The sequence below is a fragment of the Lepisma saccharinum genome, chromosome 3 (genome assembly GCF_977018435.1).
Source record: "Lepisma saccharinum chromosome 3, izLepSacc3.1, whole genome shotgun sequence".
Taxonomy (NCBI): Eukaryota; Metazoa; Arthropoda; class Insecta; order Zygentoma; family Lepismatidae; genus Lepisma; species Lepisma saccharinum.
In genome coordinates, this window is record NC_139231.1 from 60,820,362 (window position 1) to 60,837,720 (window position 17,359).

General features: G+C 37.9%; 1 protein-coding gene across 1 annotated transcript in view; it reads right to left on the bottom strand.

The window, feature by feature from the left end:
- Enoph (enolase-phosphatase E1) overlaps nucleotides 1-2,935 on the bottom strand; it is a 63,146-nt gene extending 60,211 nt beyond the window's left edge. Inside the window, exon 1 of the mRNA XM_083118651.1 lies at nucleotides 2,710-2,935. Coding sequence (XP_082974777.1) covers nucleotides 2,710-2,805 — 96 coding nt within the window. The 5' untranslated portion in view covers nucleotides 2,806-2,935. The remainder of the gene's footprint in view (nucleotides 1-2,709) is intronic.
- Nucleotides 2,936-17,359: the final 14,424 nt, after the last annotated feature.

Sequence of the window (17,359 nt, forward strand, 5' to 3'; positions counted from 1 at the left end):
ACCTAACTGAACTAACCTATCCACGCGCCAATGGTTCGTGGGGCTAGCGCCAATGGTTCGTGGGGCTAGCGCCAATGGTTCGTGGGGCTAGCGCCAATGGTTCGTGGGGCTAGCGCCAATGGTTCGTGGGGCTAGCGCCAATGGTTCGTGGGGCTAGCGTCAATGGTTCGTGTGGCTAGCGTCAATGGTTCGTGTGGCTAGCGTCAATGGTTAGTGGGGCTAGCGCCAATGGTTCGTGGGGCTAGCGCCAATGGTTCGTGGGGCTAGCGCCAATGGTTCGTGGGGCTAGCGCCAATGGTTCGTGGGGCTAGCGCCAATGGTTCGTGGGGCTAGCGCCAATGGTTCGTGGGCCTAGCGCCAATGGTTCGTGAGGCAGCAGACCATCTCCCTGTAAGTCAAGTACAATGTCCCGTATGTCTCGTCGAACAAAGCCCTCTATGTCCTTCATCCGTTGAACGTGTGTCAATCTCATATTTAGTCCTTTTGTATTAATTCAATGTCACACAAATCAATTCCAATGTCTAAAGTCGCACAAAACAATTGCAATGTCTCAAATATCCAATACGCCAATAAATTACATAAATAATATATTGAAAGCGCAAATTATCCCATTGCACAAGTCATTCATAACAAGAAGAAATTGCAAATTATCCCATTGCACAAGTCAAAGATAAGAAGAAAAAGAAAATGTTCAGACGTGCGCCTGTGACATGAATCCAAGATGCGCCATGATGAAATCTCTGCAAAACCGTTTCGACGTTACATAAGGAATCTAAATATTGAAAAACTTAAGTTTCCTAGCACGTAGATCTAAAAAAATTACTTTCCGCGCTATTTAGAAACATCGTTTCTTATGAAGAACTAATTTTCGTAACGAGAATATTTTAAATGTGCGAAAAATCGAGGGTGTAGAAAAGGGTACCCGAGCCTTATTTTGTTCGCTTTTGCTTGCGTTACACGCGATATGGCAGAGAAATCTTGACTAGCATAGTCCATGATCAGTGGTTATGCAGTGTTGCAACCTTCTTCATAGAAAAATACCTACTTTCGTGTTACTGATTTTGTATTTTTTTTCGGGTTCGAAAACCCCACGAACCATGCACGGATAGACCCACGAACGATTCACGGGTAGCCCCACGAACCATTCATAAATAGCCCCACGAATCATGCACGGCAAGGTTAGGTTAGGTTAGGTTCTGTTAGGTTAGGCAAACTTAGTTAAATTTGTTTTTCAAAATTAGATTTTTTTTTTTCAGGTTCGAAAACACCACGAACCATGCACGGATAGCCCCACGAACCATTCATAAATAGCCTTAGAGACACTGGGCAAAAGGTGGGGGGGGGGGGGTTATGTCCCCCATCAACCTCACATTGAGCACGCCACTGATCCTGTGCACGTCATGTTGTCGCAAGTTCATAATCAGAAATGATGAACAGTAACTCACATTTATTTACGTTCTAGAACTGTTACACAGTTACAAAATCGCGTATTTGGAAACACTGACCGGTTGTTACGTCATGAAACGCTCGCAAATATTTGGTTCACGTAGTAGACGGACATCAAGGGAACCGCTTTTGTGCATCGGAGTGACATTAATGTCGAAAATTACATGATTTACCAGCAAAAAAAATTCAACGAGGTGAAAACAAACTTCCAAGACCTTCCTAAAGTATAAATAAACCCATTTCGATAAATACTTTCTCCTGTAAAATTGAAGAAATACCTTTTGGGGATACGAAAATTTTACCCCACTTTACTCCCCCCCCCCGAATCTTTCAAGCATGGAATAATAGAATGATAATTATTATTCCAAGTCATTAAACCTACCAGCCTATTCAACATACAGCACAAAAAAGTAACCATGATAATATGAAGTCAGCTCTGTCACACACAAAGCATATTGTGAGACCTGGTGAAAAATAGCAGAAAAGCTGGTTTCACATGGTCTCGCAGGCCAGTCACTTCAATTTCATCAAAAATCCACCCTCTATAATGAACGAAATTCCATCAAGTAGGCTTTCTTTTGTTAAAACGTTCTGTCCAACGAGGTATCTATCTAAAGCTACATACTTTATATTCATAACGACGGTCTTTAATGATTAATTTTACATCTGCATAGATTATGTGAAAACTCTATTGTTAAATTACTTGCCCAAGTGCCTGTAAAGTATGACATGGCTCTCATGCATTTCACATTCTGGCATCACTTTTCAATGTTGATGAAGAATTAATGTATTATATAAAAGATTCAGTACAGATATTTCACGAGAAGTTAGATTTACTGTTTTAGACATTGTAAGCTACGTCCACCAGTACGTTAATTCATTTTAACCAAGCTACCTAGTCACGAAGCACCTTTACAGATATAAACCACGAAAACGTATACAATCTACAAATTTGTATAAGCATTACGAATCTCTAGTTGATAATACAATTCTAAGGGTGAAAAATATACTATCTACAGTAGATGAAAGGAAACAAAGCATAATGGAGCCGGTTCCACGTGCTCTCCTTCGGTGGAATTTACTGCAACTAAACACGAATTTCATACAATAGTCGTGTGTATTGTGATTTTTGTAAACTACTAACGATAATCTATTATTGTACTTAAAATTAACCGGAAATAAATATAATGTTAGAGAAATTGCTACACTGTCTGTAGACCTATTGTTTAAAAACAGGTTAAGCTGGAGAAAAGTAATCCTCACCTTTACGAACGATATTGATGTAGTTGTTCCTTCTACATCAACTATAATAGCATTTGTTTTTTGTAAATCTATATCTGCTGATCTCTTTGACGCCATTATTAAATCACTATAAATTATCAGTCTCACAAAATTTCAGTCTTCCAACATCACCTCCACCGATCCTTTGCGAATGCCAGCCAACCACCTTTTTTTGTTTTTTTGCACCGTCTGGCGGCTGGGGTCGCTGATACTTGTGGGGAGGGTATATCTCAGTACAAAACTGGTTTCTCTTATCACACAACACTTGAGCAACCTTTCGTTCTGACGTCGGACGAGAAATGCCTATGTCAGTAGCGGTGATTAGGGGCGGCGAGGGTGAGGGTAGTTCCGCCCACACTTTTCGCCACTTTTGCCCCCGCACTAAACTAAACTTGATCTACGAAGGAAAATATACTGTATCTGCTGCCCTCCAGTCTTGGCACTTTGCCTTCCCGGTTTGGGAACCCAATAATAATAATAATAAATTTTCTTTATTCAGCGGGCGAGGTTCAGCCAAGGGCTGCCTGCCACCTAACCCTTGTCAATATGATAATACATATGAGATGATATAAACTTATGGAGCAGTAAGCTAAACGTAAAAAAAAAAATATATATATATATATATAATTAAAAAAATGAAGAAAAGAAAAAAATACATAGGAATTAGTTGCACACACACAAAAAAAGTGTAACTAGAAATACAAAAGACAATAGTACTAATAATAATACAATTCCTTACAGTGAGTGACTTGATACCTTCAGTATGTGCCCCGACTCTGCCATTGTTCCATTAACAGCAGATCTTTTATTTTACCTTTGAAATATAATGGGTTGTTTACACTAGCGATATTTTCAGGCAATGCATTCCATGCTTTGGGAGCCGAAAAGGAGAAAGATGATTTGTAGGCCGTGGTAGAGTGATGGGGTAAATCGAAGTTGTTCCGCTTACGAGTAACATACTGATGGATTTCCTTACGGGAATGCATCTTCTCAAACAGGTACTGCGGTTTACCTTCTATCAGTAGCTATGCGGCGTATGAAACAGAGATAGTGCAACTTCCTTCTGTTTGCCATGGTAAGAACCTGATTATTATTTAAGAATGGAAGAATATGATCGGATCTTTTTGCTTGAAAAATGTATCGGAAGCACGCATTTTGCACCATTTGTATTTTTTTACTGAGCTTTTGCGAGAGTTGAGGACCGCATTTCGAAGCTGCAAAACGTAGCACCACACGTAGGGCGATTCATTGTAATATTTCAATCTCTGGAAAGCGCGAGAGGGAACGTTCTTGAATAAGAGAAGGAGTCGAACTACTGGCAATATTAACGAATCGTTTTATTTGCTAAACGTTCTAGAATATAATGAGGTTAAAATACGTAGCTTCAATTTTCAGATTGATCTGTACAACACAATCGGTTAATGAGAATTCAAAGGTAAGTGTGACAGTTCATACAGTCGATTAATGATCAGTCAGTGTCCATTGGTGGCTTTATAAGATCTAGTGATTCGAAAATGAAAAGGACTAAATACCGTAAAGTAACGCAGTTCGGGTCTAAAGCTGAAGACATTGACGACAGCGGAGCTTCCGGAGCCTCCGTTAGTTCGGGTCGAGGGCCGAAGAGATCAAAGGTCTCTCTCTAAAGTGAATATTTCAGCAGTAACGGGTATTGGAGCGGTTAATTAAAAAATAAACAAGCTGCACAGATCAACTGAAAATCAAAGTTTTGAGTGATGAGTTAGTTGTTAAATCTAGTTTTTTATTTGGTTTATTTTACTTCACTTTTCTGGCACTTTTGGTTAATTGCGAAGATGGGGATGAGTCATGATGACAATTGATGAATGGACACTCACAAACATCCATACCCAGGCCGGGATTCGAACCTGGGACCCCTGGCGTCGTAGCGCGATGTGCTAACCACTCTGCCACGGATGCCGGCTATTAAATCTACGTGGAAGGAGTTTCTGCAGTATGTTTGAGTTGAGTCAAACAAATGTCATAATGTGTCAGTATTCTAGAGGCATGTATTCAAATATGTGCAGTGGGATCCATGAGTATTATCGTGCAAATTGTCCATCACCATGTTGGTGAACTTTATTTGGCCCAATAAGAGCTTCAAGAATTAAGAAAAAAATCAAAACAAGCTATTGACAACTTCTGCACCAGCATACATAAAAAATCCATCGCTTAAAAACACATAGGATGTAAGAGAAGAATTAATGAAAATAGTCATGGACAATTTGCACGGTAATACTCATGGATCCCACTGTACTAAGACAGGCCTAAGGCCTACCTACCGACTGCTGGCCTCACTTCCACCTGCCGAGACGGGAGATCATCCAACCTGTTACGAGGTGGCGTGTGGTCAGCACGACGACACCCCCAGTCATTTTTGTAAGTTTCCATGACCGGATTTCGCTACTCATTCGTAGCTCTCCAATTTCCTCACAATGGTGGGTGGCCACCGGCCCCATACACAGTCCGAAACCTCAGAAGGAAAGTTGTTACGCTTCCCCAAGAAGACTCGAACCTGCGCGTTCCGTAGCCAGAGCCCAAAGCATGACGTCTTAGACCGAACAGCCACGGTGTGCGACTAAATATGAACTAAGTTTTAAAAGCAAAAGTACCTTCTGCGCCTTGCAACATGCCATGAATGAATGTAGGGATTATGATTCACAATCTCGGCCATTTATGAAGGTGGTGTCAGCATCACGTTCCGGCCCCAAAAATACTATTTTTTTTAGACCCCTGGTGAACCTCAAAGCAGTTTTCATGCAAGGACGTTGCTGAGGAAATCCCCCTCGAGACCAACCACCCTGGGAACAGAATCCTCGTCTTCAGCGTGACAGTCAGATTATTTACCGACTGAACCAACGAGGCTTTTTAAAGCACATATAAACTAAATTAAAGCCAGCGAAATAGTATTAAATTTGTACGATTTTTAAATTATAATATAATAGACGTGTATACAACATATCATATTAATAATACAAAAATCATTGATACAATTTTCCTTGCTTTGCATTGAATAGCTTCTTTGGGTATTATTTACATGACAGCTGTTCTCATTGATTGACGAGAAGATTGAAAGGATGTGCAAGGGCAAAAGGTCTGTCCTGTAAGTCGTACATTATATTTTTAGCACAATTTCTCAATAAACGCACATAAAGTAAAGTAACACAGTACAATTGTTAGTGTTGGCTACCTACGAGATGTTCACAGTAGCTATTATTTTCGCGGCCGATGTTTCAACTTCAAAGCTAATAAATCTTATCTTGCTCTCAATATTCAATGAAGCAATACTTAGAAACTGAGTTCCGATTGTGTAATGGTTTTTAAAAGTTGCATACGTGATGATACGGAAGGCGAGCAAGCCCGTAGCCAGGCAGGGGCCAGGGGGGGCTGAGCCCCCTGGAACTGCCATCAGTCCCTCCCCCCTGGCACTGCCGTCAGCCCCCTTGACATTAGGTAAAACTATTTGTATATTTTTTTGGCAGTGAAGAATGAAAATGTAGACAGAACATATTATTTTGCTCACAACTTTGGTGAAGGATAAATTCACATAACATGAACAGCAGCTATTATATTATTTATCTGTACCTTTGCTGCAACTATTGCGACATCCCTTTTAGACAGAAATCTGGGATTTTGACGTCATCATGCAAATTCCCTCCGCATCAGCGTCAAAGGTCAACAGATCCCAAGTTTTGGGAACGAAGGGGTGTTTCATTGCTTCGGGCAGGGGTTAATGTACTGTAGGCACTATGATTGCATATCGTACAATTTTTTGTGTGATTATAAATATCTGTATCATCAAAAGTAGTATGGATTGTGTAGTAAGGGATGATTTCAAGCGAAGTTTTTGTATATTCTTAAATTTTATGTAACTTTATGACCACCCCTCCACACACACGCACATAATTTACCTTCATTTAACACTGTTAAACTTTTGGAAAATGGACTTTGTTTACAAAGCCCCCCATGATAACCTGTGAGCCCCCCCTGGAGACCAATTCTAGCTACGATCCTGAAGGCGAGTGTGGAAGTAAGGAAAGAGGCGCAACCACAATTTTTTGTCTGGAGGGGGTAAGTACCAGGATAAACGTACCAATAATATTAATAGTAATAATAAGAACAACAACATTAATGATGGCATTACTATTATTATTACTAGTGGTAGTAGTAGTAGTAGTATCAAAGACGTTATTATCCTCATAAATTACGCAAAAGGAAGGGGGGGGGTAGATGTCAGTGCTAAAGCATTTATTTGGAACAAACGATTTGAAATATTTTTTCATCACCAGCAATTTAGCATTAGCTAATAATGGAAAACAAGCACACAAACTGTATTTTTGAATGGCAGAAAATTAATGATAAATGCATGCCGAAGATATTTTTTTGTACATATAACATGCATAACTTTCATGTACAACATATGTTTTACACATATGCAACATGGAGCGACATAATATAAGAAAATACATATGCAAGATGCTAACACTAAATTATGTACGTATTCAAAGTTTATTCAATACATATATACAAAACATATTTATTTATTTAAATACATTACATTACAGAAAACAATTATATTGCGAGCGAAACAAGAAAGAAAACTTTTAGATCCAATTTTTGCAATTGAAAACATCACATGGCGCCAACACATTCTCTTTTTCACAACTCTTTCATTTAGATCATTTGGCACCCATGGCCGACTCCCGCCGACCCCTAGCTACGGCTCTGAACTTGACGAGACTGAGAAAAAGCAGGCATTGCAAGCGAAGCAAGCAAGAAAATTTTATGAAATGTATTTTTATTTGTATAACATTTTAAATAGAAAGGGGCAATTGCCCCTCTGTGCCCCCTGCAGGTGCCCTTGGCCATCAATGTTTGCCCCTCCTAGAACTGACTTCCGTCGAAGGTTGGGGTGCAATGCCCCCTGCTCCCCTGTGATTGCACCACTGAGTAAGTACGAAATTTGGAGGAACAAATTGAAACAATCCTGTTGCAACAACTTGTTTTTTGAGAAGCGATGGTTATTTTATTCCAGGTGATTTTCTTCTATTATTATTGCACGTGGCAAGAGCACAAACAGGGTGATTTGTTCTCATTCTACCGGCTTCAAGAAAAGGTGTGTATAAGTAAATAATCGACCCATTCGTCTCAAGCTTCCGTATACGCTAACGAAGTAAGTTCCATTCTGTCCTCTTAATGACGTCATAGCGCGCACAGAATCATGGGAAAAAATCTCGGAACCTCGGGAATGGCCTACCAAATAAAGGTACCTTGGATTCACTGTCCGTGGATTTTCTTATAGCAGTTTCAACAGAGAAGGATTAAAAAGAAAGGGGGGCACCATTCAATTCAACAGATCGCTAATTCGTCGATTTCCAGCATAGTTCAGAAGGTGCTTCATATATTCATATTATATTCATATTCAGTGGCGCAGGAACGTTTTTCATTTGGGGGGGTACAAAATTCAGCCTCCCATATATATAAACACACATACACACACCTAGAAATACATTTCGGGGGGTCCAACCAAGTGTTGCAATAATAATAATAATAAAAATATATTATTATTATTATTATTATTATATTTAATTAAATTAAAATATTAATTAAATATGTAAGTTAATTAATATTGTATTGTTGTTATTACGTGAATAGGTAAAAGATAGTAAAAGAATATAGAGATAACAGCATCTAGCTTGCATGTAGTTAAGATCGCCAAGATTTGCATAAAAACAACTGCCCTGGCAAGGAATTTAATGTCAAATAGAAAAATAATTGAATATTTATTGAATAACAAACAAAAGTTAGATCCAATTAACGAAAAGTAAAGTTTCTGATTAATATTTTATGGATATTACCATTAGTTGTGTGCATAAATGTTTGGAACCTTCCAAAGCCGTATGAGCCAAATTCCCTGCCTTCCAAGAAGTTCAGCGGAAATAACCATCGATTATATAACAAATGCTAAACAATTATATTTTGATTATTTACTTTTACTTCTTGGTAAGTCTTTGGGGGAAGTGTCCGGACTCCCTCCTAAATACGTCCTTGATACTTAGGTATAATGTGAAGGCATGGGAAATATTCTATTTTAGAACAGTCCTGTTATTTAATGCAAAATTTGCATAACTATTTTTTCTTTGTTTTTCTTAGAATTTATGTTTTCTTTAAAACAGATTTTAAAACCAGATAACAATTCTGAAACATATAAAGCTCTGGACTTCGTTCTAGCCTTATTTGAATTTAACGGAACGGAAAATCAGGCGTTCGAAATGTGAAAATTGCGAACAAAGATACATCTATTCATTTTAATGCAGGTTGAGATTAAAGAGGGGAGGAGGATCTTCAGCCAACCCAACCAGAAATAATCATCTCCCACCCACTGGATATAGAAAGCACATTATTGAATATATCATACTTATAGAGTTCCACTTCAGTTGATTCTAATTTTAAATTCCCATAGCTACGCATAAAAATATCTTTAAACAATTTATGGCAGATGTGTACCACATCCAATGTCTTTTAGAAGCCAAGTATTTGGTATTTACTCAGACATCTGTAGGGCATTGTATTAAAAAAAGAAAAAAAAAACGAGTTGAGATGGTTCCCGATCAACTCGTAAAAGGTCTAACTTTGAAATAGTTGTGAAACATTTGATAAAGCATTTATTTGTTATATCATTAGCTGTACATAATGACACTCTTCAAGTACTGAAAGTACTATCATTACATATACAAAACCGAAATCCTTCAGATGTCAGAGGAAGCAAGGAAAGGCATACTCTCAAAAGGTTTTTTTTTTTCGTTTCAATCTTTGGTGGACAGACAAGGTTTCTTTTCGTATAGAGTAGTATTAAATGCAGATACATGCGTGTGTTTTAGGGTGACATGTCAATTTCTCGTTTATGTGAGGTAAACTTTAATGTAACCAAAGCATGTGCGCGTCACAGTTAAAGATTTTCGCATCTACAAAGAAAATCCAAAACACATTCCCACCTCACCGGTCTCCGTAGCGGATTGGTTAGCATAGCGCGCTTTGACGCCAGAGGTCCCAGGTTGGGCATGTGAGTGTTCATCAATTTCATCATATCATCACCAATCCTCATCTATGCGATTAGCCAAAAGTGGCAGAAATGAGAAGTAAAATAAACCAAATAAATCAATCAAACATTCCCATCTCACTCAAAGACCTTGCGAATCCAATCCAAAATCTACCAATAGAACCTGCAGTGAATTTAAGTTATCTCGTCCATTCACCTGACTAATGTAATTTTCTTACAGTTTAACTTTAGGGTATAACTTAAAATGGCGTTGTGTTTGTGTTGCATTCGATACCAAAATTAGATTTTAAGTAATTAATGTCCAATTATACGTATACCTAATACATACGTAAAAATAATTCCCGCCCCCACCCCCTCCTCTGATAATATCGCAAATTGAACCCTGTTTAAATGTCTAGGAAAAATTTCATTTCACCTAGGAATGATATCGCGATGCGATGAGTCGAGAATTGTCGGAGCCTCATCTCGTCTCCTGTGTGGCGAGGTCCTTCTCGTTCATGTTTGTGTTTATTTTTGTTTCGGTTTTCACTCAGAAGTTATTAAAACTTATTCTAGATTCACTTCATGCTCAGATAGGCTAATCGGGACTCTATTTTCAAAATCTCTTAATATATAGTAGGTTTAAGTATAGTTTTCCGAACACCCTCTTACAAAGTTATGAAAAATATGGGCGAGGTACAGCAGTACATTGTACCCCCAAGTTGGTCTGTAGTGTCTCGTCTTGTTCGTGTAAGTATTTCGTTTTGGAAAATTCCATCTTAAATATTCAAAAGAAAATGGGATCAGTCATATACTCTTCTGATGAAGATTTGTATCTTATCTTCGAATCGATGCGACCACTTCTTTAGAAAAGTGTACCCCCCCCCCCCCCTTACGCAAAGGAGCATTCGTCTGCAGCGTGATTGTCTGAGAGCAAATCTGATTCCATCTTTCCACACACATTTTAAACAATTTTCATCTCCTTAAAGAGGTTTCCAAGAACATAGGCCAATGAACTAACTAGTAGCAACCACAATGTAGTAGAATAAGTTTAGAATGGTTTGAATTTCTGTGGTAAGGTAGATAATGTTTAGGCCTATAAGTTATAAACAATATACACTTTTTTTATTGGGTGAACTTAAAATAGGTTCTTTCACCTTGCGTCTGCTGTCAAATTAGCAAGGGGGGTACAGGGGGTACAACTCAATTTACGGATTTAGGGGGTACAGTACCCCCTTCAAAAATTTAGGGGGTACAATGCACCCCTGTACCCCCCCCGTTCCTGCGCCACTGTTCATATTCTTTATTTCCGGTGACCCATGTCCATAGGTATGGAAATCGTCATATACCAATACATACAGTAATAAAATATTAATACAATTTTAGACAAGGATTACAGTAATGATTTTAAGAACTACTACATGAAGGAAATCCAAATACACTAATAGAATATTAATACAATTACAGACAAGAATTACAGCAATGATTTGAAGAAATTCTACATGAAGGAAATCCAAATAAAGGAAGAATACACTATGGGAGTGAAATTACATAGAATATTTAAGGCGAGCACAATAATAAGCGAAGAAAAATTTTTAGTGTAAAAATAAATATGTAACTTATACAACATGGAAGAATGCAATATATACACAGAACCGATTAATGATCATTTAGGCACAATAATAGCATATAGTGAATACTTCGTACATGATAATATAAATAGTATAATTCCATTTTCTGTACAACCAAACTCTCTTTGTTGACAATTTATGTAATTTAATATTTACAAATTTAGAAATTCATTTATTGAGTAAAAACAATGTCGTAATATGAATTTTATTAATTCCCTCTTAAATTGGGTACTTGATTCCATTGTTTTCATGTGATCAGGTAATTTATTATACAGGTGGATACCTACGTATTTAGGACCCTTTTCAAGGAGAGTGGTATTATGAGTTTGTACAACCAGATTGTGATTTTTTCTTGCGTTGTACTGATGTAGAGTACAACACACATAAATTTGCCGTTGCGTAGATATCAATTTTCGTTTCGTCTCCCTCTCTCTTAGTATCACGTGTTCAACCCTGCTCGAAAACATTCGCTATTGTTGCCATATTGTCATTCCATTCCTGGACACACTCGCGCAAACATCATTGAAAACAATTGAATAGCGCTCCAGCTCGCGGTTCATACCGTTCGGCAGGGACGGTAATGTGGCAATATAGCACGGCGTAGTGGTTGCTTCTTTTATGAAGTGCATGTTCATTGGCTAGCTAGTAACTAGTGTTGCCAACTGTAATAATGAAGCACTATTTCTGTCACGGAAGGGGAAAGGCAAGTAAAATGACGGTGAGTTTTGTTGGATTGGAAGCACCATATTTTTTTTTTATACTAAGTATTTTACCGGTTTGACGTTGTGTGCGTGTATTGCGTGTGTGTATGTGAAAGTGTGTGTTTGTTAATGAACGTTAAATTCCATAATGCCTCCAGTTCTGTCAAAGTTGAAATCAAAAACCTTGCATAGCCAAGCTCGGGAAATTCTAAGCATCGTGCAATAGTTCATGAAGGAGGAAGCCAGTGAAGGTGTTAGCATCCCAATACAGCATTTTGGCAAGAGATCAGCGGCTGCGACTGGAGTTCCTGAACGAACAATCAGGGCTATCATGAACGAAAGACAATCTCTTGAGATGTCAGAAGGCCCCTCCACATCATTCCACACTCCCGGGAAAGAACGACAAAGACCAGCGACCAAATCGTCAGTGGACGCTTTCGATGAAAACGTTATCCGTAGGCGCATATACGACTACGCTCTGCGTTAAAATGAAGTGCCGACATTGAAAAAATTGCTTGTCAAATTACAGGCGGACATACATTTTGCGGGAAGTCAAGAGAGTTTGCGACGTTTGCTGCGAAAGATGGGATTTAGGTGGAGGAAGAGGAGGCTGTCATTTTTGCTGCTTAATGCGATGCATATTGTTTTCTGTGTTAAAATTGCCATGCTTTCATGGGTGACCAAGTTCATAGCAGGGCCGGCGGAAGGGGAGGGCGAACCGTGCCACCGGCCAGGGCGGTAAAATTTGAAGAGAAGAAAAAAATAAGCCTATTGAAAACTGTGGTTGAGCGCAGGGAGTCGTAACGTACCCAATTTGCGTTACATGGTACGTTCCATTTTGTAGGAGGAAGAGTATGGTTCAACTGCTGGTACCCATGTAACGTAACGAAATGCAATATCTTATAGATTGACGTTACAAGGAACGTAACAAAATGTATTATGGTAGATATTAACGTTATAAAGGAACGTAACGAAATGAGCACCTTGGAACAGCGACGCGAAATCCCCCCTCCCCTCCCTCCTTCAGAAACAATCAACTACCCCCTAGGCCCAATACACGGAGACCCTCATCTTACCAACTCAGGGGTCAGCAACCCCGCTGACAAAGGACTGAGGGATTCACCAAGCAAGACATCAGTAAAGTAAGTACAAACAGTTCCAAATGCACAGCAACCGGTTATGATTTCTCGGTATTTCAAATCTGCTATCAGAACGTTCGCGGACTTAGAACTAAAACAAATGAATTTTACAAGAGCTTGCTTTCGAACAACTATAGTGCAATATTGATAACAGAAAGCTGGTTAACTGAATCGCACATGGACAGTGAACTTTTTGATGATCGTTATGTGGTTTATAGGTCCGATCGAAACGCAATAACAACAGAAAAAAGAAAAAGGGGGAGGGGTAGCTTTAGCTATAAAATGTAAATTTAAGAGTGTGGTTAGTCGACTCTCCGCGTTTAGATCCAAACATAGACTGCATCCTCGTTAAAGTGTTAATTCAAGGCATTGGGATGTTGTATATTTGTGTAGTGTACATAGCACCAAGTAGCAACTGCAATACTTACTGCGAATTCTTTAGGTTCATAGAAATGCACTGTCAACCTGGTAAAGTTAAACTCCTCTTGGCCGGCGACTTTAATCTCCCTGACATAACTGACTCCAATTATGACTTAACGACTTCGACTGGACCTTATTTAGAATTGCACAATTTCATAAACTTCTCTGACTTAATAAGCCTAAATGACGTAAAGAATAATAACGGAAAGACACTCGATTTGATTTTGACAAATGGACAGGGAATAACAGTGACACGGAGCACACAGCCACTAGTTCCTGAAGACATATACCATCCCTTGCTGCTAGTAGATATTAATCATGTCAAAGAAACCCGCTATAAAACTTGTCGTAAGCTACAGTACAATTTCAGTAAGGCCGACTTTCCATCCATCTATCACAAACTGCTTAACACGAACTGGGATGTATTAAAAACAAAGAATGACGTTGATCAAGCTACAGACGTGTTTTATGAAATTATATATAAAATATTCGATGAATGTGTCCCCTTAAAGAAAAGCCGCAAAAGACAGTACCCGTGTTGGTTTACGAGCAGCATTATTAAAAGTATAAGTAGGAAACATTACCACCACAAGAAGTGGAAAAAACAGGAGGGAGACTTTCAATACCACTACAATAAATTTAGCGAATTTCGAACAATAGTTAGTAAGGAAATTATTGATGCATACAACAGTTACGTTGCCAACTCGGAAATAAATATTGCAAAAGATAGCACCCAGTTTTGGTCGTTTGTTGCAAATAAACGTAAGAAAAGCAACAAAGATCCTGTACTGTTCAAGGATAAAGTGTTGTCAGACCGACGTTCAGTAGTCAAAGCTTTTGCACAGTATTTTCAGTCGGTGTATAAAAAAGATCCCCCTAGGTACGACATGAAAGTATTGCCTAACCATAAACAATATGAAACTTTGGATAATCTTAATATTACAGAGATAGGAATTGAAGACATAGAAAAAGCCATTAAAAATTTAAAACCTAAGAAATCAGCCGGACTGGACAAGATACCGCCCTATGTAGTTAAAGGTTGCAGTGATGTGTTGAAATACCCATTTTATCTAATTTTCAATTTAATTCTTGCAAAGCACAAATTCCCTGAAAAATGGAAAGCCACTGCAATTTGTCCACTTCCCAAAACCAATAACACTAATGACGTACAAGACTACCGCCCAATAAGTATATTATCAGCCCCAGCAAAAATATTCGAAAAAATCATGCACTGTTACATATTTACTCACGTCAAACCTGTAATATCATCGTTTCAACATGGCTTTGTACCACGTAGATCAGTGTTGACCAATCTCTCCGATATTACCAATTTCATAAGTTCAACCTTGGACGAAGGACGTCAAGTTGATGCAATATATACAGACTTCTGCAAAGCATTCGACTTGGTTAACCACGATATCCTATTAAGTAAATTAGCATGCTTCAATATTTCTGAATCACTGCGTCAATTGTTCGCTTCCTATTTGCAGAACCGTAAGCAGTACGTGACGTATAAAGGCCACACATCTTCAGAGATAACAGTCACCTCTGGAGTACCTCAGGAGTCTAACTTTGGGCCACTTCTTTTCACATTACTTATTAACGATTTGCCTGATTCATTTGAAAATTCACACAAATTGCTTTTCGCAGATGACCTGAAATTCTACAGGAAAATAAGCAAACAAGATGATAGTGTTCAACTTCAAAATGATATTACAAATTTAGAAACGTGGACAATGAACAATGATTTAACACTAAATATCAATAAATGCCATTTTGTATCATATACTCGAAAGAAAAACCCAGTTGAATTTCAGTATCAAATATACAACCATACTCTAGCAAGAAATTTTTTAGTCAAGGATTTAGGGGTTATTTTTTATTCAAATCTTACTTTTAATAAACACGTAGAACAAATAATTAGTGAAGCGTTCAAGAGCCTTGGGTTCATTCTTAGAATGGGAAGGGATTTCAAGAGTATAGACACACTAAAAGTTTTGTATTATTCGTATGTAAGACCAAAACTCGAATATGCATCTGTTGTATGGAATACAGACACAGCAAAGTACAGTGAAGCAATTGAAAGAGTCCAATCACGATTTCTTAGATTTTTAAAATACAAATTTCAGAAAGTTTACCCCACCTTTGAACACTACGACAACCTAATATATGAAAGTAGGTTTACGAAGCTGTGTCATAGAAGAACGTTACAGGAAATAGTATTCTTGTGGAAGTTGTTAAATAACGAAGTAGATGCTGAACATCTACTCTGCCAGATAAATTTTCGAATCCCGTCGTCGAAAACAAGACTCAAGAACGAAGTTTTTCTTATAAAGAAGGCTAGATCGGAAATTAAAAAGAAATCTCCATTGTGGAGAATGTGCACCAGTTACAATAAATTGTTAATCAAGAATAACACCATTGACATCTTTTCTATGAACCTAAAGGACATCAGTAAAGCCACTATTAACACAATGACCTAAGCTTAAACACATAATTTCCTAATGAAATGATATGTGATCAAGTGTGTGTGTATATATATATAGGAAATAATTTTAAATGTATTTTTATGTAGGTGTATATATATATATATATGTATATATATATGTATATATATATATATATTACAGAAATATATGTAATTGTATTCACTAGTATCCTTCATATGGGCTCTGTAATTAGGTATGTACCTGTTGAGTTCGATAAATAAATAAATAAATAAATAAATAAATAAATAACGTAATATGCAATATGGTATATACTACCGTTACAAGGAACGTAGTAACGAAATGCCATATGGTATATACTAGCGTTACAAAAACGTAACGAAATGCAACATGGTAGTAAATAACGGTACATAGGAACGTAATGAATGCAATCCTCCGTAACGGAATGAAGTGAAAGGCAATATGGTTAACTAACGTTACATAGGAATGTAGCAAAATGTAAACCACTGTAGCGGAACGGAACAAAATGCAGTTGGGTACATACCATCTGCATAAGGAACGTAAATAAATTCAGTATGGTAGATGTTAACGTTACAAGGAAAGAACAATTCACAAATGTTAGCTAGTAACGTTATAGGCGCGTGACGAATATAATCTATTTAACATCAAGGAAGAAAAAGGAATAGCCAAAATCTCTTACCTTTCATTGGAACATTGCGAAAAATAACTCAGTATATCGTATGGGATTAATGTGAAATAGCCGTGAAAAATATGGTTGTTTGTAAATAATTGAATTTCAACCAGGGTTGTTAAAGGGTCAGGAATTCTAAATCAATTAAATTCCGGTTCAGCAGGGAATATTAGCAAGCATAAATGGATCTGGACCGTAAAGAGCCTTTTTATGTATTTCAATTCGTTCCAAGGACATTTTCTCCTGATCAATTGAAATACGGCACAGGGACCTTCTTTCCGGATAAATTTAAAGACAGTCTAAAGTTCCATACTGAAAAGAAAGAATACGCAACTTGGACCGAATTTAAACTGTGTGATAAAAAAGGTTCTGGTCTTGTTGCGGAACCAAATAGAACCCATTAGGATTTATGGGTTCGTGGACGTTTAACAACCCTGATTTGATATTAAATTACATTTTTGGCTCGAAATTGAATAAAGCTTCCAACTAGTGTAGAAATGAGTAGCAATAGGCGTGCGCACGGGGTGCAAGGAGGGGGGGGCAAATGCC